A 23,002-nucleotide genomic window follows, 5' to 3' on the forward strand; every position below is an offset into this window, starting at 1 on the left:
ACTGTATAATACTATCCTCTTTGTAAACTGTTTTCACATATTAACTTTGTGCTTTTGGTGGGGGGATTGCTTTTGGTTTTGTTTTTTCCTTTGTTTGTTTGTTTGTTTTGAGATAGGGGGTCTTACCATGTAACCCATACTTGCCTGGAGCTCACTATGAAGACCAGGCTGACCCTTGAACTCACAGAGGTCTGCCTGCTTCTGCCTCTCAAGTCCTGGGATTAAAGGCATGTGCCACCAAGGCTGGCCTCATATATTAACTTTGATAAAAGTTAATTAGTCAATGACTAGAAATAGTAACTTAGTAATTCATAGAAAATGCCTTGTCTGTTTAAGTGGACTTAATTCTGAATATGAGAATGCTATACCATATTCTTTATCTCTGTTGTGAACATATAGATTTATAAGCCTTCTTTTTAAAAAATATTTATTTTTATTTTATGTGTATGAGTATTTTGCCTGCATGTATGTAAATGCACCCATAATGTACAATGCCCACGGATGTTAGAAGGCGGCATCGGATCCCCTGGAACTGCAGTTACCGATGGTTTTTAGCCACCATGCAGATGCTGGGAACTGAACCCAGGTCCACTGCAAGAGAAGCTAGCGCTCTTAATCCCTGAACCATCTCTTCAGCACCCTTAACCTTTTTCTTTTTTCTTCCATAGGTTGACGAAAAAACTGTAGGAGAACCTGGTTGGCTTTATGGTAGTTTTCAAGGAAAGTTTGGCTGGTTTCCGTGCAACTATGTAGAAAAAATGCCATCAAGTGAAAAAGCTTTGTCTCCTAAGAAGGCCTTACTTCCTCCTACAGTATCTTTATCTGCTACCTCAACTTCTTTGGAGTAAGTTTTGAGCTAACAGTGGAGTTTGTATGGCTCTGTCAGTGTGCGAATACTAATACAGAGTTGTGTCAGTCTTATCTTTGGTCGAATTTTTCATCTGGACTGGGTTCTCCCAGCAGTACCTTTTGTTCCAAGTTTAATACTGAAATTCAGTAAATGAAAACATAGGTCAATAGTGTGTTCATGAATTCATTTTTTCCACAAATCATGTTTAAACATAATATTTACTATACATGTGGGTAAATTGGAGTACTTCATTAAGGTCTAAACAACAAGAATACTTATATTAAAGCTTTAAATTTGCAGACCACTTTCTTCAAATCAACCAGCATCAGCAACTGATTATCAAAATGTATCTTTCTCAAACCTAACTGTTAATACATCATGGCAGAAAAAATCAGCTTTTACTCGCACTGTGTCCCCTGGATCTATATCACCTATCCATGGACAGGTATGTTGTCTGTAGTTTTGGGGTGCTTTATTCTTTGAGTTTACCCCACATTCATATGAAATAGCATGAAAATTATATACAAAGACATCTGTTATTCACTCATTTATTAAGCAGAGCTTGTATTATTCATTTGCTGTTCTTATCATTCATGAGTGATGTAAAGTTGAAGGATGATTATGTGGGATTGGATTTAGGGAGGAGAGCTGTTTTTTCTTCAATAAGCCATCTGTCTGGGAACCTTGATATCTTTTATATATATTTAGATTTATTAAAACTATTAAAAAGAAATGGCAGATTTCATCACAATAAAGTCAAAATACAGATTTCATCTTCACTTAGAAATGTTTCTTGCATGATTATAAGTTCCAGCTTTTTATTGTGTGCTAGGAATTTAAGGGAAAATAAGAAAAATGTCTAAGTAGTTAAGTAGTTCATAATTTCTTAAAAATTTTATTCATTTATTTTTATTTTATGTATATGAGTGTTATGCCTGCATGTGAGTGCACCTGTATCATGCAATGCCCTCAGAGGTCAGAAGAGGGTGTTGGATCCCCCGGAACTGGAGTCATAGACGGTTGTTAGCTACCATGTGGGTGCTGGCATTCAAACCCAGGTCCTCTGCAAGAGCAGCCAATGCTCTTAATTGCTAAGCCATCTCTCTAGCCCCAAGTAATTTGTAATTTAATAAAGAACTCATATATACAAATAACTGTAAAGTGTGAGAAATATTGTAACAAATATATTTGAAAAATTCTGAGAGTTTACAGAAGAGAGAGCATCTTATCCAATCTGAGAATTAGAGGATGCTTCATGAAGGGAAGGTATTTGACTTGGACCTACAAGATAAGCGAAACTTCACCAAACCTAGAAGAATTACTCTAGTGAAAGGCCATCTGAGGAAGGTCACTAATGAACATTAATGAGAGGTGTTTCCTATGAGAATTCTTTATACTATAGCTGCATACAACTCTGTGGCTAGGGAGATGGCTCAGTGGATAAAAGCACTTAGTGTGCGAGCCCTATAATCTGTGTTTGAATCTCTAGGAACCACATAGCTGGATGCAGTAACAGGTATCTGTAATCCTAGTACTCACTCCTATGACAAGATGGGAGGCAGACACAGGAGAGTTGTCCAGAAGCCCATGAACCAGCAAGTCTGGAGGGTATGCAGTGCACCAGCAAAAACAAGATAGACCCTGTCTCAAGGTGGAAAGGCGAGGACCAGCTGCCAAATTTGTCCTTTGACTTCCATATGCATGCCATGTGTGTGCGTGCACACACACACACACACACACACACACACCTGCACTTATACACACAGACCACATACATACAAATAAGTGAATATATAAATAATCCAAGCAGTAATGTAGAGGGCAGATTGGCAGAAGGAAAGGAAAGAGAACAGTTAACAGAGAATATTACAGTAGCTGAGTAACAAGAGGCGATAGTGTGAATCAGTTCGATATGCATGCAGTTTCCATGCATAAAAATGCATAGAAAAAGACACTGATTTAGGACTAGGAATTGTTATAAAAATAACCTGTTATTGGCCGAGTGTGGTGGTGCACACCTTTAATCCCAGGACTCAGGAGGCAGAGGCAGGCAGAGCTCTGTGAGTTCAAGACCAGCCTGGTATAGTCAGTTCCAGGCCAGCTGGAGCTACAGGGAGACCCTGTCTCAAAAAGACCAAAAATAAATACATAAATAAATTTTCAGGGGCTAGAGAGATGGCTCGGTGGTTAAGGGCATTCGTGTGCAGTTGTAAAGGTAGAAGGAAAGGAGAGCAGATCCCAGCACTCATATAACAAGTTAGGTGTCCTGAAAATGCCTGTAACTCCAGTTCAAAGAGATTCTACACCTTCTTCTGGCCTCTGTGCATAGTCATATGTGTGTGCACACAGGCATATGCGTACATGACGCACACCCAGATGGATGGATGGATGGATAGATGATTGATAGATAGATAGATAGATAGATAGATAGATAGATAGATAGATAGATATTTAAAAAATAACTTTGTACTCTCCATCTTGAACAAATGAAAGAACAATGGTATCATTCTTAGTCTACAATACAGAAAGAGGAGTTTGTGTCTCTAAGATGACTGCATCCAGGCATACTAAGATACAGCCCGGTGGGGACATCTAGTAGGCATTTTTATGTATATGCCTTGAACTGAGAAGACAAAGTTACTCCAAAAATATAGATTTGAAAAGTCATAAGCATAAATAGGATTATTTGGGAAAGTCATGTTGAAACTATAAATGAAGAGGGCTGGACAAAAGATGATCCATCAACTCAAAACTTCAGAAATTATAAGAATTTTAGTTATGTCTGCACTGTTCAAAGATCAAAGAGAATAAGGGTTTTGGAAGCTTTTTGCCATAATAGCATTTTAATAACCTTGTCTGAAAAATATTCAGTAGTGTGATGGTACAGCACCCAAATTAGAGATTGCAGAGTGGCTTTGGAAGGTAGGTTGAAGGTGACTCTTAAGCCTTTAGCTGCAGAAAGTGATGAAGAGAAGGAAGAGACATGATGAGAGAATGAGGACCACCAAGGGACTCCATGTGGTGCAGCACTTTTAGAAATGAGAAGGCATAATGGAGTGCAGTGTAAGCGAAGAGCCTAACTCTGTTAGAAGAAAAGAATTCCCTTTCTGTAAGAGTGGAGGGAAAGAAAGAAGAATATGAAGAAGCTAAAGGAGAAAAGCAAGGAAGACGCTGAGCTTGACCACATCTCCATTCCTAGTGGAAAAAACTGAATTAACAGCAGTTGCAAGTCATGGGAAGCTGGAGGAGAGAAAAGATTCGCAGTGATGGGTTTATGACTGCTTCCTTGAGTCCTCACTACCTCAGAATCAGCGATGTTTCCTTGAATGGTAGGATATTCAAGAAGGTTACTCACATGGTTGCACGTCATGTGTAGTTTGAAGTTAGTAGATTAAGTTACCATCACACCAAGTTGATATATTCTATGTTACATACTAGAAATTAAAAATCATGATGGCCATGTTCTGTTTTTAAATTTTGGTGACTTTGTATTCCTAGGGACAGGTCGTAGAGAACCTGAAAGCACAGGCCCTTTGCTCCTGGACTGCGAAGAAAGATAACCACTTGAACTTCTCAAAACATGATGTTATTACTGTCTTGGAGCAGCAAGAAAATTGGTGGTTTGGGGAGGTTCATGGAGGAAGAGGATGGTTCCCAAAATCTTATGTCAAGATCATTCCTGGGAGTGAAGTAAAGCGGGAAGAGTAAGCATCTCTGTGTGTTCACAGGAGGTGTGAATGTTGGTGTCTTCACTAATAAGTCAACCACACGTGCTCAGTTTGAATACAAGAGAGTGATTCCTAGCATGAAATGACTTCAGATGTTTTAAAATCTTTTGTTCTAGCCATTTGAAATTTGTAAATTTTTCAAAATACTGTACTTAATTTTTAGATCTTTTGCTTTTTTTGACTATTAGTTTGAAAAATCACTTTTCATTTGGAGCATTTTTCCATTGTTTACTATAAATTTCACTATTTAAATGATTTTTGACTGAGATTTTGCCCATTACCAGATTGAAGCATTCTGGGCCTGCAGGGCTCTTTAGACATAATGTCACTGTTGCTCATAGCACATGTCTTTTAGTTATTGGCTCTTTTTTTTTTTTTCCGGTCTTTTTGAGACAGGGTCTCCCTGTAGTAAGGCTGACCTGGAACTCACTCTGTAGTCCAGGCTGATCTTGAACTTACAGAGATCTGCCTACCTCTGCCTCTGGAGTGCTGGGATTAAAGGCATGTGCTACCATGCCCAGCAAGTTATTGACTTTTTTAAAAACTCATATCCCTTAATAAATCTTGAACCACATGAGCTTTTTTTTTTATGCCTACTGTAGTATTAATACATAGTAGCTGCTGAAGCATCTTCACTCAGTGAATGAGGAAAGGAGTGAATAAATGAACAAATGAATGAACTTTCAAATGGACAAAAACTAGTTTCCAGTCTGCAGGGATGTCGAGTTGTCAAATGTCTTTAATACGGGCAAATGTATACAGTGCTATGATTAGCTGTGAGTAACTGTGTCTTGTGTTTTCATGGAAGGTGATTAAAATAGAAAGCAGTCTAACATATAAGGAAAAGGTCCTGGTCTTGGAAAAATCTAGAAGCTAAAGTTCTAGTTCTGCTATTTTTGCCAACTTATTTAGTTTTCAGTTTTCAGTTTTGATTGGGTAAAAACATTAAACTGAATAAACTATAAGAATCTTTTCAGTGCTGAGTTTCCACTCACACATATTTAGTTCAGATGTTAACTGAAATTAACTTCTCAGATTGACCCAGAATTTTGGAAGTATGAAATTAAAAAGTCAAAATATATACCTGACATCTGCATGCTAGACCCTTTATAGGAATTATTTAATCTATATATTTCACAGTGAAGAAAACTTTTAAAATAGATTAAATTTAAATGTTTTGGGGGCCTGTTTTTTCTTTTATATTTCATTTATTATTTTTATTTTATGTGTATGAGTATATTGCCTGCACGTATGTGAGTGCAATGCCGCGGAGGTCAGAAGAGGGCTTTGGATTCCTCTGGAAGTGGATGTAGACGCCATGTGGATGCTGGGAATCGAACCTGGGTCCTCTGCAAGAACAGTCAGTGCACTTAACTGCTGAGCCAGCTCTCCAGCCCCCTGGGGGGCGGGGGCTGTTTTTTCTAACATTCCATTCAGTTCCTGATCTTTTCTAAGAGATGAGTCATGTAGCTTGAAAGCCTGCAGTAGAGCTGGGTTTGGTGGTCACACCTGTGAATTCAGCAACTCAGGTTGAGGCAGGAGAATTGCTTGAGTCTACAAATTCAAAACCTGCCTGCGCAACATAGAAGACTGTCTCAAAATAAGCAAAGCACAAACAATAACAACCAAAAATCTGTATCAATGGAGAAATCAATGTTAAATAAGGCAGACCTTTCAGTAGTGGCTATGAGATTCAGTTCTTCTGTGGACTTGAAAACCACCTCACTCTATAATTCAGTCACAGGTCCTGGGGAGTCATCTGCATCCCTCAGTTGTCAAGTTTTTTTGGTTTTGGGGGTTTTTTTGTTTGTTTGTTTGAAACAGGGTCTCCTTGTAGCCCCAGCTGGCCTAGAACTCACTATGTAGATCAGGCTGGCCTTAAACTCACTTGCCTGCCTGTGCCTCCCAAGTGCTGAAATTAAAGGCATGTATTACCATGCCAGGTGATAGGTACCAAGTTCTTAAACAGTAGTCTTCCAGATTTTTTATTATTTAAATTTTTATTTTAATTTTTTAAAATTTTATTTTATTGAACTTTTTAAAACAGTATCCTAGATTAACATGGAAATTACTTTACCTGTTGTAAGATTTTTTAAAGTATTATTTTTATATTTTAAGATGTAAAACCCTCTGAATAAATAATAGCCTTCATATATTTGTTTACCTGTAAACCAAGTCAGTCCCCTGTATATGCTTTATCAAAAGAAAAAAAAAACATTTGAAAAACTATGTCCTATTGAAATTATTTTAAAATGTAATAATTTATAATTAGTTCTTTTTTAATATTTTATTATCTTTATTATATGCATATGAGTGTATTGACTGCATGTATGTAAGTGCACATGTGTTGTGCAATGCCCATGACAGAAAAGGGTGTTGGGTTCCCCTGAAACTGGAATTACAGATGGTTGTTAGCCACCATGTGGGTGCTAGGATTCAAATCCAGGTCCTATGCAAGAACAGCCAGTGCCCTTAACCACTAAACCATCTCTTCAGCTCCCAATTAGACAGTTCTTAATCTAGAAAGATTTTATCTATAAGTATTCCTATCTGTGTGCAGAGACAGTCTTTAGATTAATTTGAGAAAGCCTGAAAAGAATGTACTTCTAACATCCACTGTGTTCTTCAAATCACCTTTTCACCTTTCCTGGGGTTTTGTTTGTTTTTGTCTTTGTGTGTGTATGTCTTACTTGTGTTTTTATTTGGTAGACCAGAAGCTTTGTATGCAGCTGTAAATAAGAAAACTACCTCCACAGCCTATCCAGTTGGAGAAGGTAAGCTTTTAACAATTTGTAAGTTAAATGAGAAGTAGTTTAGTTATTATTTGACCATATAGTGTTCTTTTCCCTGTTTCTGTTTCTTTGATGTTTTTTGTTTTTTGTTTTTATTTTTACACCCACTTCCCAGGTAGCACCCTCCCATAGCCTCCCTCCCCCGACTAGAGCCCTTATACTCTGATATCCCTGCTACTGTCTGCTGTGTTGTCGGCACCCCCAGCCATTCCCCACTACTTGCCCTTCTGGTGAATCTAGTCAGCCTATCTAGAGGTCTTTGTTTTAGGAGGGTCAGCTGTTCCTCATCTAGCGGTAATCAGTTGTCAATATTCCTTTGGATAAGATTGGGGTCTGCTGTTCATTTTCCCAGTTCTATGCTGGGTTTCTATCTGGGAATCCCTTTGTCCATCCTGGCCAACAACTCAAAAGAAGGTATTGCCTGTCTGGCATTGTTTAAGCAAACCTGTCCTTGTTTATTTCACATGAATATTAAGAAAATATATGATTGAAAATACTTGGCACATTTAGAGGGTCAGTGTTATAGAAATTCAGCATAGATGCTCTTGGCCTTCAGAGAAGCTTCTTACTGTAGCAGGCAATAGGTAGTTAATATAGACTCTTAACTGGGTGAAGTGCCTACAGTAAGGGGAGATGGAGTGCTCATCCCCAAATAGGTCATCTATATCACTCCCTTCAAGGCTGAGGGAACATCATGGAGGAAGGGGAAAAAGAATGGAAGAGCCAGAGGATGGGGAGGTGTGTTGCTAAAGGACAGCTCCTGGACATGACTCACTGCAGCTGTGCTTAATAGCATAAGACCTATACAAGATGGGCCTGTCAACAGTTCATCAAGGAAGGGGGAAAGGCTATGAAGCTCTACCCCTCGCTGAGGGACAACTTAAAGTTAGTGGTGGCTGAGGGAAGGAATTTCACTTTCTTCAGTCCTATAGCCACTGCTAAGATGCCCAAACTCCAGTACCCATGCTCATGCAAGCAACCCTAATTGAACTCAGTGAGTCTCACACACAGAAAAGATGTAAAAGTAGGAGGGGAACTTGTTCGGAAGAAAAAGAATTTCAGTGGAAGAAGGAGGGGAATTAGAGTAATGGGGGGGTGGATGAAATGACTAAAATTCGATATATATGTATATATGTATGTATATGAAACTGTGAAAGAACAAAAAAGAAATTCAGTTTAGACTGGCTCAATAAATAAGAGTATAAGTAAAAAGTGTTGTAGCATAGGGCTGGAGAGATGTCTCAGCAGTTAAGAACCCTGTCTGTTCTTGCAGAAGACCCGGGTTTGAATCCCAGCACCCTCATGGCAGCTAACAACTGTCTGTAACTCCAGTTCCAGGGGATCCAACAGCCTCTTCTGTCCTCTGAGGGCATTGCACAACACAAGTGCACTTATTTACATGCAGGCAATACATGCATACACATAAAATAAAAATAATAAAATACTTTTTAAAAGTGTTGTAGCAGTTATATATAGATGTTTAGGAGGTAAGGAAATTCAGTACATTTAGAAGTTTATAAAATGAATTGTATTGTAATATACCATAGAAATTATTCAGTAATATTTTAAATCAAGATGCTCTTTATCATAAATATTGCAAATAATTTTTTCTATAGCTCTTTGGGTTATTTGGGTAATAAAGGTATTTTGATTTTGTTAATGTGATGAAAAGTGGAAGCTTGTTCACGCTAACTTTTTTTACAGTAGTTGCATAGTTATAAACTAAGCATATGCCCATTGTAAACTTAATTGAGTAGTTGAAGTAGATTGTGTTTTACTCATAAAATCATTTTAATCGTAAATTAAATAATTTTCTGTGTATCTCCTGTGTTGAAGATTCTTAATGCCTCAAATGTTCAAGAATAAATGGAATATAATCTCCTAAGTGCTCACAGTAAATAGAGAGGATGAACCTCCAATTGCCATAGCTTCTGTAAGGACTGAACACAAACAACTTAGTTTTGAGTAGGATCTGTACAGGTCCAGAGGTAGTGGTGTTGCAGCATCTTAAACAATGAGCACGATCTCATATGGGTCAAAGGGAGGAAAAGGGCTTCTCACAAGGAAGAGAATGAGCCAAGGCATGACACAAAGCTTAGGAAACAAGGTCACCAGAGAGGCCAGAACCATAGCTGTTAATGGAATGGGTATGGTGAGAAGAGCCCAGGAAAGCAGCAGGTATATTTGGGACGTGACCTTACTGTGATTTACTTAAGCCTTGTAATGACTTTCAGTTGTATCAAATCAGCTATGTAGAGTGATTCTGGGAATGTGAATAGTAAGTAGGTTGAAAACTGTGTTTTTGATCATCTCTAGCTCATAATCAAAGGTCAGATTGTATGCTGACAAATATGAGTAAAACCAGAAAAGAAATAAAAAGACCCAGTTGCTGTTTCTTTGAAGTAGTAGTAACCCTGGGAACAATGAAGACAATATAAGGATTTAGACATATACCTTGAGGCCATTCATTAGCATGATTATTGAGCATCTGCTTGGAGCCAAGGACTATGCTAGGAGCAGGATCATTGTGGTGCAACTTGGATATTGAGTGTTTGCATAACTGTATAAAAAAGGAAGAACAAAGAATTTAGCACTCATGCTTTATATTCAATATATTAAGGCTAAATGTATTTGGTTTAAAAGGTTAAAAAGATTATTTTCATTTTGACTCCATTATCTGCTCTACTCATTAAGCCTCAGTTCTATTATTAGAGATACTGGCATGTTTGTAGCTTGGGGTAATTCTTTGTGATTAAAAAATGATTGGTTCTACTTGTTACTGCAGAGTCCACTGTCCCTTGCAGGGTTCTCAATAAGCTTTTCTTTCTTTAAAAAAAAGGAAATAACAAGGCAATTGAAAAAAATTAAAATATCATGGTAAAGCTTGTTAATCTTCAACTAAACAATTGGTAAATCATTATCTCTACTCCATTTTCTACAGTATTCACAGCTTGTTATAAGTTTCCGTTAAGACACAAGGCCTTTCATGGTAAACTTCAACATCTTAGGGATTAACCTACTTTCTTTTTTACATCTGTAGTCTTTGTTCCCTACAGAATATATTGCACTTTATCCATACTCAAGTGTAGAGCCTGGAGATTTGACTTTCACAGGAGGTGAAGAAATATTGGTGACTCAGAAAGATGGAGAATGGTGGACAGGAAGCATTGGAGATAGAACTGGAATTTTCCCATCAAACTATGTCAAACCAAAAGATCAAGAGGTATAGTCATTTGTATTAACAACAAAATTATTCTATTGTTACTAAGATTCATACTTAAGGGCTGAGAAATGGCTAAGTGGTTAAGAACTCTGGCTGCTCTTGCAGAGGACCCAGGTTTGATTCCCATCACCCACATAGCAGCTAACAACCATCCATAACTCCAGTTCTAGGGGACTCTAACGCCCACTCCTGATTTCTTGGGCATTGCATAACATGGGCGCACTTACACACATGCAGAGAATACACTCATGCACATAAAATAAAAATAAGCCAGGCATGGTGTCGCACAACTTAAATCCCAGCACTTGGGAGGCAGAGGCAGGGGGATTTCAAGGTCAGCCTCATCTACACAGTGAGTTCCAAGCCAACTGGAGCTACAGGGAGACCCTGTCTCAAAAAGATCAAAAAAAAAAAATAATAATAATAATAAATTAATTTTAAAAATTCATACTTAAAACAGAGATTTATGGTTTTGGTCAAGCTGCTTTCATTACAAGGAAACCGCTCAGGGCTGGAGAGATGGCTCAGCGGTTAAGGACACTGGCTGTTCTTGCAGAAGACCTGGGTTCGAATCCCAGCACCTACATGGCAGCTAACAACTGTCCATAACTCCAGTTCCAGGGAATCTGACAACCTCTTCTGTCCTCCACGGGCACTGCATGACACACAGGTGCACTTTCCTATATGCAGGCAATACACGTATATACATAAAATAAAAATAGTTAAATAAAAATAAAATATTTTTAAAAATAAAAAATTGAAAATTGAAAAAAAAAAAGGAGACTGCTCAAAGCAGCTCCAGTAACACACAGGTTTTATTGTAGGGTCCAGTTAGAGAGATAAGGGGAACAAGGCTTCATAAGTTAATGAGAACAAGAACCATAGACAGGGCTGAGACTCAACGGTAACTGACCCCAGGGACTGGTTTCAGATTCAGCAGAACTTACAAAGACCATCTTGAAGGATTCTGTGTGTCTTTGAGGCTCTGACATTAGCTTAATGTGTCCCACACTCTGAAGCTCCTGCTGCTTCTCATTCTGTCGTCATTCTGGTCTAATGTAGACATTTTCAAGACTATTACATTAAAAAAATTATAGAGGACTAGAGGCCCCCAAAAGAGGTTTTAAAATAGGTGAATGTATTTATTCAGTTTAAATAATTAAATTTGTTATATGATAACAAAAATTTTGTGAAAAATAACTAATTTTTTTAAGGAAATACTCAATGAGAAGAGTGGCATTTTTATTTTTGCAACTCTCTTTAATGGCTAGCTTAATTGAAAGTAGCCACTGTCCCATATCATCTCTGTGTTCAATCGGGTTTTTCAGTTTTGGTTGCTGTTTTTGTTTTTGGTGGGGGAATGCATGGGGTTTTACATAGCTCAAGCTGTCTTCAAACTTGCTACAGAGCCTCAGCTGGCCTTGAATTCCTGATCCTCCTGCATATAAGACTTCTCAAGGGATGGGATTATTGTGTGTATGATACCATGCCCAGCCTCAGTCTGGGTATGATCTTTTGGTTATAATATGTGAAGAAAATTTAACCTCATGCCAATATGGGGAAAAAAGAAATGGGTTGTTTTGTTTTGTTTTTGTTTATTGGGGGGTGTTTTGGTGAGGGGGTTGTTTTGTTTTGTTTTGTTTTTGATACAAGGTCTCCCTGTAGCCCTAGCTGGCCTAGAACTTGCTATGGCTAGGCTGACCTCAGTCTTACCGAGATCTACTTGCCTTTGCCTCCTTTATATTTGTAGATGTCTATTGATAGCCTGATTCTACTACAACAAAATTTGATAAATAATGAAGTGTTATAGGTTAGTTTCAACACTAGTAAATTGAAGTCTTATCAGTGAATATTGTCTGCTTTTATACTAAAATTCACTAGTCTGTTTTGCATATTGAATAGATCTTTTAGCCTTGTGAACTATATTAACATCATTCACTGCTGTTTAGAAATACTGACACACTAAGATATTCAAATATTCCCTGTAGTGGCACATTTTATTATTTAATATCAAAGCAATCACATATCTAAGTATCACTACTCATCAGGAAGGTCTAGCAGGCATGTCTAACCTGTGGCCTATGTACCACATGTGACCTAGTGTAGCTATGAATGAGGCTTAATACATGTGTAGATGACAGTGTCATGTTGCACTGTCAAAAGATTGGCTATCCCTGGTCTAGGGAAACTGTCAAACTAACCTGTGGTTGATACAAGTCTTCAAAAATTTTGACTTTCCGTTAAAAACTTGAATTTTATCATTGGCAACAAATCCTGCCGGCTACTTTCCTTGCAATGACAGGCATACTTAATTCATTTTTGAAAAAATTTGCAAAACAATTCTAGATGTCTTTCAGTTCTCTGAAGTAAAAATGTTCTGTGAAGGCATTTAATCACAGAAGTACCTTTTCCATGAGACAACTATCAGTCTTTGGTATGTAGTAGAGATGCTATAGGCACACTCCTGATTAGTCACACAGAAATTTTTTTTAAGCATACTCAGCAGAATGTAGTGCTACATTCCTGCAATTCTAGCATTTAGGAGACAGAGGCAGAAATATGAGGAGTTCAGCATCTTCTTTGGCTGCATAGTAAGTTTAAGGCCAGCCTGGGCTGCATGAGACTCTGTCTCAAAAAATTGAAAAAAAAGTATACTCAGCCAGGCATGGTGGCATACGCCTTTAACCCCAGCACTTGGGAAGCAGAGGCAGGTGAATCTCTGTGAGTTCAAGGCCGGCCTGGTCTACATAATGAGTTCCAAGCCAGCTGGGGCTACAGGGAGACCCTCTCTCAAAAAGACCAAAAAAAGTGTACTCGAGTAAAAGTTAATGAAATTTCTGTTGTATTCTCAAGGACATTCTGGTTTCATTTTACTGTGAGTGCCCAGCAGTGGAGAATGCTCTTAATATGACTTGGTGCTGCTAAGGCATTGGTGGTTTACCCACCATTGTAAATGTCAACACATCGAAAGACAAACAGAATCTTGGTATTATTATGAAAGGACCACTTCCAAGGATCTGTGAACCCCTCACTGAGAACCAATAATGTAGTAGAATCAGGCAATGGGGGTTGATATTTGCCTCTACCACTGTGAGGCCAGGTGACCTTCAACAAGTTGCTTTGCCTATCTTTCGGTACCTCATTTTTCTTCTCTGATTGATTATAATGTTATAAAAACTAAAAAGGCCGGCCTGGTCTACATAATGAGTTCCAAGCCAGCTGGGGCTACAGGGAGACCCTCTCTCAAAAAGACCAAAAAAAGTGTACTCGAGTAAAAGTTAATGAAATTTCTGTTGTATTCTCAAGGACATTCTGGTTTCATTTTACTGTGAGTGCCCAGCAGTGGAGAATGCTCTTAATATGACTTGGTGCTGCTAAGGCATTGGTGGTTTACCCACCATTGTAAATGTCAACACATCGAAAGACAAACAGAATCTTGGTATTATTATGAAAGGACCACTTCCAAGGATCTGTGAACCCCTCACTGAGAACCAATAATGTAGTAGAATCAGGCAATGGGGGTTGATATTTGCCTCTACCACTGTGAGGCCAGGTGACCTTCAACAAGTTGTTTTGCCTATCTTTCGGTACCTCATTTTTCTTCTCTGATTGATTATAATGTTATAAAAACTAAATAAATATATGTAAACATGTAGAGCAGCACCTGTTCAGCAATACTCAAAAATACTAGTTTATGACACCCATCAATCCTGCATCATGCCTTCACTACAGCTGCGTATAATAGAAAAGAGAATACTTATAATTCCTCCCCTTTTATTCAAATTCCTGAAAACAGGAAATATGAGTTGCCAATTTATCATTTGAAGTCAACCAGAAGTCATAATTGCTACCCAAGGTATGAATTTTTTGTTTTGTTTTGTTTTTTGAGACAGGGCCTCCTTGTAGCCCCAGCTAGCCTGGAACTCTCTATATAGACCAGGCTGGCCTCTCGGTGAGATTCGCCTACTTCTGTTGCTCAAGTACTGGGAGTAAAGACATGTACCACCATGCCTAAGAAACTGAACTTTTTATTATCAAATCCGATTCAATCATTTTAAAGAGAACATGGTGATAAATTAGTTAATATTGCCTCCTATTCAGCAAGAGCTGTAGATGAGCCAGGGGATAGGAAGGTGGATTCTAAAAAGAGATGGGGGGAGTTGAATATGATCAAAATACATTGTATGAAATTCTTTAAAAATATTCTTAATGAAGAAAATGATAAAAGTAGTATTTTTTTCCTTATAGAATTTTGGGAATGCTAGCAAATCTGGAACAGCAAACAAAAAACCTGGTATGTATAATAGTAACCTTGAAAAATTATTAAAATGTTGGCTCCATTGTAGTCTTGAACTTACAGTTCTGTTTTTCTTCTTTTCAGAGATTGCTCAAGTCACTTCAGCATATGTTGCCTCTGGTGCTGAACAGCTTAGCCTTGCACCAGGGCAGTTAATATTAATCCTAAAGAAAAATGCAAGTGGGTGGTGGCAAGGAGAGTTACAGGTAATGTTCTTTTTCAGGTAATAATGCCTGCTCATAAAAAAGACAAAAATCGTTAAAATTTCTAAATCATCCATAATCATACCACTAGAGGTAATCATTCTACATTTTAGTATATTGTATTTCCCTCTAATCTTTTGCCTCTTTTTAACACAGTTGATATTATAAATAATAATTTAAAGAATTTTCTCTAACAGCATGATTTATCCCTTAGTAAAGCATAGGTCATTTTCTTAAAGGAAAGTACAGCATCATCTCTGCCTAGGACACCCCTGCTTGTGCTGTGCCCTCCTAGAGAAAGACCTGGTCCTGGCCATGTACTAAAAAGATACTGCCCACTGTCTTGTGTTTTGAAACAGCAGTGCAAGGAAACAGTTCAAACACAGATGAGCCTAATTTTTTCCTAAAATGTTAACACATAGTTGTTGAATGTTTTATAGAGAAAAAAATATTCTATCACTTCTAAAATTGCCTTACTTACTAAAACTATCTTTGTAGAGTTAAAAGATGATGAGAGAAATAGCTGTATTTTTATATAAGACTGATATACGATGATAATGTACAGGAATGGTAGCCATACTTCATTCTTGCATTTTAGCCTTTGGATTCCTAAAGAACAGAAGATATTCAAATTTATATGTTCTTGAATAAGCCCCTAAATTTCTATCTTCTGACTTACTTTGAACCAACTAAATTGGAAACATGACTCTCCAGAAATTCTTTTATGATTTCCCATTTATTAACAATGTTCTAAGGTGTACTTTCAGTGAAGCATACCCTTAACAGGAAACTTGAACTTGCAGAGAAAACTCTGGAAACATCTTTTTAGATAAATATTATTTGCATGAATATCCAGAGACTCCCTAAGCCTGAAAGACCTCCAGATGGAGACTTCTACAGGTGGTACTTTGAGCCACACTTTGAGATACTTGTTGTAATGAGTCTTCCAGTTGTTTAATATTGCCCTAAAAGGCCAAGGCTGAGTTCAGGCGCCCTCTATCTAGTCCCCAGGACTACTCTCAAATTTAGTAATTCATTGGGGCTGGAGAGATGGCTCAGTGGTTAAGACCACTGGCTATTCTTGCAGAGGACCTAGGTTTGGTTCCCAACACCCACATGGCAGCTAACAACCACCTGTAACTCCAGTTCCAGGGGATCTGACACCTTCTTCTTACTTCCATGGGCATTGCACAACATGGGTGCATTTACATACATTTAGGCAATAAACTCATACTCATTAAATAAAAATAATAAAATATTTTCTTAATGTAATTCACTAGGATTCATGGAGTTCACTGAAAGCTGTTATACTCACTATTATTGCAAAGAGGTACAGGTTAAAATCAGCCACTGTAAGAGATGCATGGGATAGATACAGAATTGCAAAATGGGAACTTGTAGTTATCCTCTTCCAGCAGAGCTATGGACAGCATTAACTCTTCTGGAAACAATTTGTGACAATACACCTGGAGTACTGCCAATCAGAATTTATTTTTTTATGTGCATGAGTGTTTTGCCTGCATGTATGTAAGTACACTCATGCATACAATGCCCACAGAGGCCAGAAGAGGACTTTGATCCCCTGGAACTGGAGTTATGGATGGTTGTTAGCCACCATGTGGGTGCTGGGAACCAAACTTGGGTCCTCTGCAAGAACATTCAGTGCTCTTAACCACTAAGCCATCTCTCCAGCCCCCTCTTGGGATGGTTGATTGCTCATATGATGAAGCCAGTCTCCAGCCCTTTCATCAGAGCATAAACTAATACTGCATGACCCAGAGCACCAACCATAAATCACATTGTTAGATTTGGCATGGCCCAAGCCCCCAGGTAAACTAAGACACTTATTTATTATTTTTATGTGTATTTTATTTTTATGAGTGTATTACCTACATGCATTTAAGTGCACCCATATCGTGCAATGCCCACAGAGGTCAGAAGACAGTGTCAGATCCCCTGGAACTGGAATTATAAGTGGTTGTTAGCTATGATGTGGGTGCTGGGAACCGAACCCAGGTCCTCTGCAAAAACAGCTAGTGCTCTTAACTGCTTAGCCAGTACTCTCTCTAGCCCTCAATTATTGCTTTTTAATATTTTACTTATTATTTATTATTTTTATTTTTTTATGTGTATGAGTATATTGCCTGCATGTGTGTAAGTGTACTAGTGTCATTCAGTGCCCGCAGGAGTCAGAAGAGGGCATTGAATGCTCTGAAGTTGGAGTTATGGATGGTTATTAGCTATCATCTAGGTGCTGGGAATTGAACCCGGGTCGCCTGTAAGAACAGCTAGTGCCCTTAACTGCTGAGCCATCTCTCCAGCTCCCTCAATGATTATTGGGTGTTTTTTGTTTGTTTGGTTGGTTTGGTTTGGTTTGGTCTTTTTGAGACAAGGTCTCCCTGTAGCCCCAGCTAACCTGGAACTCACTATGTAGACCAGGCCTTGAACTCATAGAGATCTGCCTGCCTCTGCCTCCCAAGTGCTGGGATTAAAGGCATGCACCACCACGCCAGGCTTAATCCAACATTTTAATCATACATTTCTTTTGCTAATTTTACAGGCCAGGGGGAAAAAGCGACAAAAGGGATGGTTTCCTGCCAGTCATGTAAAACTTCTGGGCCCAAGTAGTGAAAGAACCACACCCGCCTTTCATGCTGGTATGTGAGTGGGCTAACTTGTATTCCACCTTGGAGAACTTTGTTAAAGACAGAAACCTCTTAAATTAGCTAACTCTTTCAAAGATTTGAGAATTTGCCTTCTCCTTACCTCTGCCTCAAAGCAGTGTGACACTGAGAACTTCCTTGCTGAAAAGTTCTGTTGTAGGAACAGCCAGCTTCTCACTGATACTTGAAACACTTCACTCCTCGAAGTTTTTCATTCTGAAATTGCTGTTCCATCACACTTAAAGTGCAATGGTTCCCTTGGACTTTTAAGTGGAGTTGCTTATTTCTTTCTTGTTTTTATAAAATAAAATGGGGAAGAAGAATGGGAGAGAACAGATCAACTAAATTTTTAGCCTAGTTTTAGTATTTACTACTAATTTAGGTTCTAAGGACGGTATTGATCGTTGTAGGAGTAATTAATTTATCATTTTGGGGTTCTTTTGATAGTATGTCAGGTGATCGCTATGTACGACTACATGGCAAACAATGAGGATGAGCTAAGTTTCTCCAAGGGACAACTGATTAATGTTACGAATAAAGATGATCCTGACTGGTGGCAAGGAGAAATCAATGGGGTGACTGGTCTCTTTCCTTCAAACTACGTTAAGATGACAACAGACTCAGATCCAAGTCAACAGTGTGAGTAATAACCAAGTTCTTTATCTCTTTTCTGCTGTGAAAACTTCAGTTGCATTTATTACTATTGTAGATCAGTCACAGCAAATGTTATTAATGTCTCAACTAAGAAAGAACAAAAGGAAACAGTTTACAAGATCAAAATTTATGCTGCTTTATTTTAAATACTTTCTGCTAGCTTCTGACCTTAGTTATAGATTTTATTTTAAAAAAATACGTATACTTAGTTTCTCCCGTGGACTCTTTCCTGGCTGTCTGTCCTCAGCTTCCCTTCACCATCATGCCCCTTTTCAGCACCCCAGATTCTTTTCAATGTAATAAAAAGTAGCTGGAACTGTGATTTCTCTACTCAAAATTACCCTTTTTGTGTGTACTTGCCATTGATTTTGCAACCTTCTCATTTATTCCAAACATATTTACATACCATCCAGGATGGAGAAAATTAAATAACCCACTTAAAATGTTTGCAAAACTCTCACTTAGTGGTTCTTTAGAGAGCTACCTCATGCCACAAAAGATATATGAAGCAAGATTAGTTTCACAACTTTCAGAACAGTGGTCCAGAAAGTATAAAGTTTGGTTTATACAAGATTATCTCTTACTATTTCCATTTTTTATAGTTAATAAGAAACACAGCAGTAATAGCAAATTAGGGAGTAAACAGAACTTCAGAATAACTTTTTACGTCTTTTAAATGACTGTCACCCTTTCTCACTCTTTTTTTGTTTTATATCAAAGATGGTTCATGATTTGGAGTATTACTTTAGTGAAATTATTGAAAGCAACCTTCTATTTTCAACTTGCTGAGAACATAGTAAACTAGTAACTAAACCTGAGCTACATTATACAGCAGTTGCCAGGATTATGAATTTACTTTATACTTTATCTCTAATTTTATGCATTATTTTCATGTTAAAGCTTCTAAAGATAGTTTCAATCCTAAGTAAAGACTCCCTTTTAGATATATCAACTTCTAGTTTGGAAATAGGAGGAGCAACTGAGTATTCCCAGAAGTGTCTTAGGGTCTCAGAAGTGGTAAAGAAAGTTAAAACAACTTGGATTGCCAAATGAGTGACCATTTTAAGCTCTACTGATGGTTTTGCAAGTAACAGTGATTAATTAGAAATCAGCTGAGTTGGAATTACTGGTGGTTGGAAGGTCTTTGACTAGTGATCCCTGACAGCATTCCAGAATGTCAGTACATTTGACTTTTATAGCATAGTGGTATAAAATGATAGTTTTAAAAAATAATTTTTTGGGAGGGCTGGAGAGATGGCTCAGCGGCTAAGAGCACTGACTGCTCTTGCAGAGGACCCGGGTTTGATTCTGAGCACCCACATGCAGCTATTAACCATCCTTAACTCCAGTTCCAGGGGAATACGAAGCCCTCTTCTGACCTCCACAGAATTGCATGACACGGGTGCATTCACATACATGCAGTCAATACACTTGTACACATAAAATAAAAATAATAAAATATATTTTAAAAAAATAATAATTTTAGTTTTTCCATGTTTTTCAGTGGCAGAGTATTTTTTTTTCACTTCATCTAACAAGTATACATAAAAAGATAAAAACTTCTGGGAGCTGGGCGTGGTAACACACGCCTTAATCCCAGCACTCAGGCAGAGGCAGGCAGATCTCTGTGAGTTTGAGACCAGTCTGGTCTACATAGTGAGTTCCAGGCCAGCTAGGGCTATAGGGAGACCCTGTCTCAAAAAGACCAAAAAAAAGCTGTTCTAGGCCTAGGGAGATGGCTTAGTGAGTGAGTAAAGCACTTGCCACGCAAACTTGAGGACCTGAGTTCAAATTTCTGGAACACAAATAAAAACTGACTACAGTAGCATGCGGCTATAATCCCGATGCTCCTACCATGAGAGGTGGAGGCAGGAGAATCCTTGGAATCTTATAGGCCAGGTAGCCTGGAGTACACACAACAGCTTCAAACAATAAAAAACCCTGCTTCAAAAAAGGTGAAAAGGGTCTGGCAAAATGACTCATGGAGTAAATGCGCTTGCCATCAAGTCTTACAACCTGAAGTTGATTCCTGGAATCCACATGGTGGAAGGAGAGAACCAACTTCCCCAAGTTGTCCTCTGACCTCCATGTGTGTGAGTGTATGTATACAACACACACACACACACACACACACCACAAAACAACTGAATAAGAGGACCATGCCCCAGACCTTCCCTTTCTTCTACCAGTTTGCAGAGTCCTATCAAGTCCTTCTCTGGGGATAATTTGAAGATCACTACTCTAGGACTAAAGAAATAGCTCAGTTAGCAAAGTACTTACCTGAATTCCATCCCCAGAAACCATATACAAACACTGATGTGATGGCATGCACATGTAGTCCCAGTACTGGGGTGGCAAAGACAGGAAAATCCCTATTTCTCAGTGGTCAGTCAGCCTAGCACACTAGACAAGTTCTAAGCCAGTGAGAGACCCAGTTCTCTACAACAAAGAAAACAAAGACGGGTGACAGCTGAGGAAATACACACACACACACACACACACACACACACACACACACACACACAAAAGAGAGAGAAGGAGCGAGGGAAGAAGAAAAGAAGGAAAAAGGAAAGGTGGAAGAAGGAAAGGGGAAAGGAAAAGCAAATGTATTCTAGAGAAATCTACTTCAAATATAACAACCTAGGAAAGTAATCTAAGCCTAATTACAATTTTGGGGGTGGGGGTAGGGAGAACTAAAGACATAGTCTCATGGGGCCCAGGTTGGCTTCACAGTTGTTATATAGCTGAGGAACACCTTGATCCCCTGATCCTCCTGCTTCCACCTTGTGAATGCTGAGATTACACGCCTTTGCCACAATGCCCAGCTATAATTGAACTCTTTTGTGGTTTTGGTAGGGAGGTAATACTGGGGATTGATTGAACTTAGGGCCTCATGCAGTCTAGGTATGTGCTCTACACTGAGCTATGTCCCCAATTTCTAATTGGTTTTTAAAAATATTGTTTTTTTATTTATTTATTTATTTATTTTATCTTTTTGAGACAGGGTCTCCCTGTAACCCCAGCTGTCCTGGAACTCACTATGTAGACCAGGCTGGCCTTGAACTCACAGAGACCTGCCTGCCTCTGCCTCCTGAGTGCTAGGATTAAAGGTGTGTACCACCATGCCCGGCTTATTTTTTTATGTGTATGAGTGTATTGCCTGCATGTAAGTGCACCCATGTCATGCAATACCCATGGAGATCAGAAGAGGGCATCAGATCCCCTGGAACTGGAGCTACAGATGGTTGTTAGCCATCATGTAGGTGCTGTTTGGAATCAAACCCAGATCCTCTGCAAGAGCAGCCAATGCTCTTAACTGCTGAGCCATTTCTCCAGCCCCCACCCCCATTTCTAATTCTTAAAAGAAACATAATAGTTGGTTGTTAGCAAATGTTTGACTTACAAATTATGCAGAAAGCATGAATTAATTATCTAAGAACACATTTATGGCAAATGGCACATATTACTTTTGGCAAGCCAGGCATGGTGCCCTCCTGGAATCACAGCATTCAGGAGGATCATAAGTTGGATGCCAGCCTGGGCTACATAGCAAGACCCTATCTCGAGAAAGTGCAAATTAATTTTGGCCAAAGAATGATTTGTCTGTTAGTGTAATGTGACTTGAACTAGACGAGCCTAAACTTGCCTATAGATAGGGCCTCATGTGACTTGTACTATCCAAATGAACTTTCTACAGTGAAGAAAAAGAGTCTAAATATGTGCCATACTAGAGTGATCACTAGCCATGCATAGCTTTTGAGCATTTGAAGTCTGGTTAATATGAATAAGGCACCAAATTTTTCACTTAATTTTAAGGTAGGTAACCATTGTGTCTAGTGGTGATTGTGTCAGATAGCACCACTCTAGAAGAAAACTAGTTTCATGCCGTCCCTGAAGTAATATAAGGAAAACATAGTACCTCAGCATAGAAATAAGAGGAAATGTCATTCATTAATGATCCACACTATTTTAAAGGAAAATCATTCTCATTTGTTTCAGATTTTACTTTTTATGGTGTTTTTGAATTTTGTGTTCAATCAAGAAATTATTCATTTCACAACTATTCTTTGAGTGTCCAGCACGTACTTATAGGCATTGGGAATCCAAACATGAAATGACAGTTCTTGCTCCAGAGTTGAGCAGAGGACACACACTCAGCATGACATTATACCTCAGTGAATATTATACAAGTAGTTACTGGGGAAAGATCCTGAAACTCTGTGGGAAAACAAGGCATGTCCTTGCAGAGGCCTTCCCAGCAGGTGCTTGAGCTGGACCCAGAAGAGGAGTTACAGTTTGCTAGAAAGGCAGACATGGGTGAGAAGAGGTACCAGTTATTTTCTTGATTGTTTTACCTATTGAGAGCTGAGAAAGTAGAACATTCAAGGACTCATTTCAAAATATCTTAGTTTCAAAGCGCTCTTTGTTGTAAAATTATTCTCAGCCAGGCGTGGTGGCACACACCTTTAGTCCCTGCGCTCGGGAGGCAGAGGCAGGTGGATCTCTGTGAGTTCAAGGCCAGCCTGGTCTACATAGTGAGTTCCAGGCCAGCTGGGGCTACAGGAGACCCTGTCTCAAAAAGATAAAAAAAA

The 23,002-nt window shown here is 38.6% G+C and overlaps 1 protein-coding gene across 3 annotated transcripts in view; it reads left to right on the forward strand.

Annotated features, from left to right (window-relative positions):
- Positions 1-23,002, forward strand: part of Itsn2 (intersectin 2) — a 144,172-nt gene that overhangs the window by 83,450 nt on the left and 37,720 nt on the right. For all 3 annotated transcript variants that reach the window (XM_008848726.3, XM_008848736.3, XM_029553850.1), the window contains 9 exons: positions 669-844; positions 1,151-1,295; positions 4,349-4,554; positions 7,288-7,352; positions 10,427-10,593; positions 14,842-14,887; positions 14,975-15,096; positions 17,654-17,750; positions 18,204-18,395. In XM_008848726.3, coding sequence (XP_008846948.1) covers positions 669-844; positions 1,151-1,295; positions 4,349-4,554; positions 7,288-7,352; positions 10,427-10,593; positions 14,842-14,887; positions 14,975-15,096; positions 17,654-17,750; positions 18,204-18,395 — 1,216 coding nt within the window. The remainder of the gene's footprint in view (positions 1-668; positions 845-1,150; positions 1,296-4,348; positions 4,555-7,287; positions 7,353-10,426; positions 10,594-14,841; positions 14,888-14,974; positions 15,097-17,653; positions 17,751-18,203; positions 18,396-23,002) is intronic.

This window comes from Nannospalax galili, unplaced genomic scaffold (genome assembly GCF_000622305.1).
Source record: "Nannospalax galili isolate Female #2095 unplaced genomic scaffold, S.galili_v1.0 scaffold1191, whole genome shotgun sequence".
Classification (NCBI taxonomy): Eukaryota; Metazoa; Chordata; class Mammalia; order Rodentia; family Spalacidae; genus Nannospalax; species Nannospalax galili.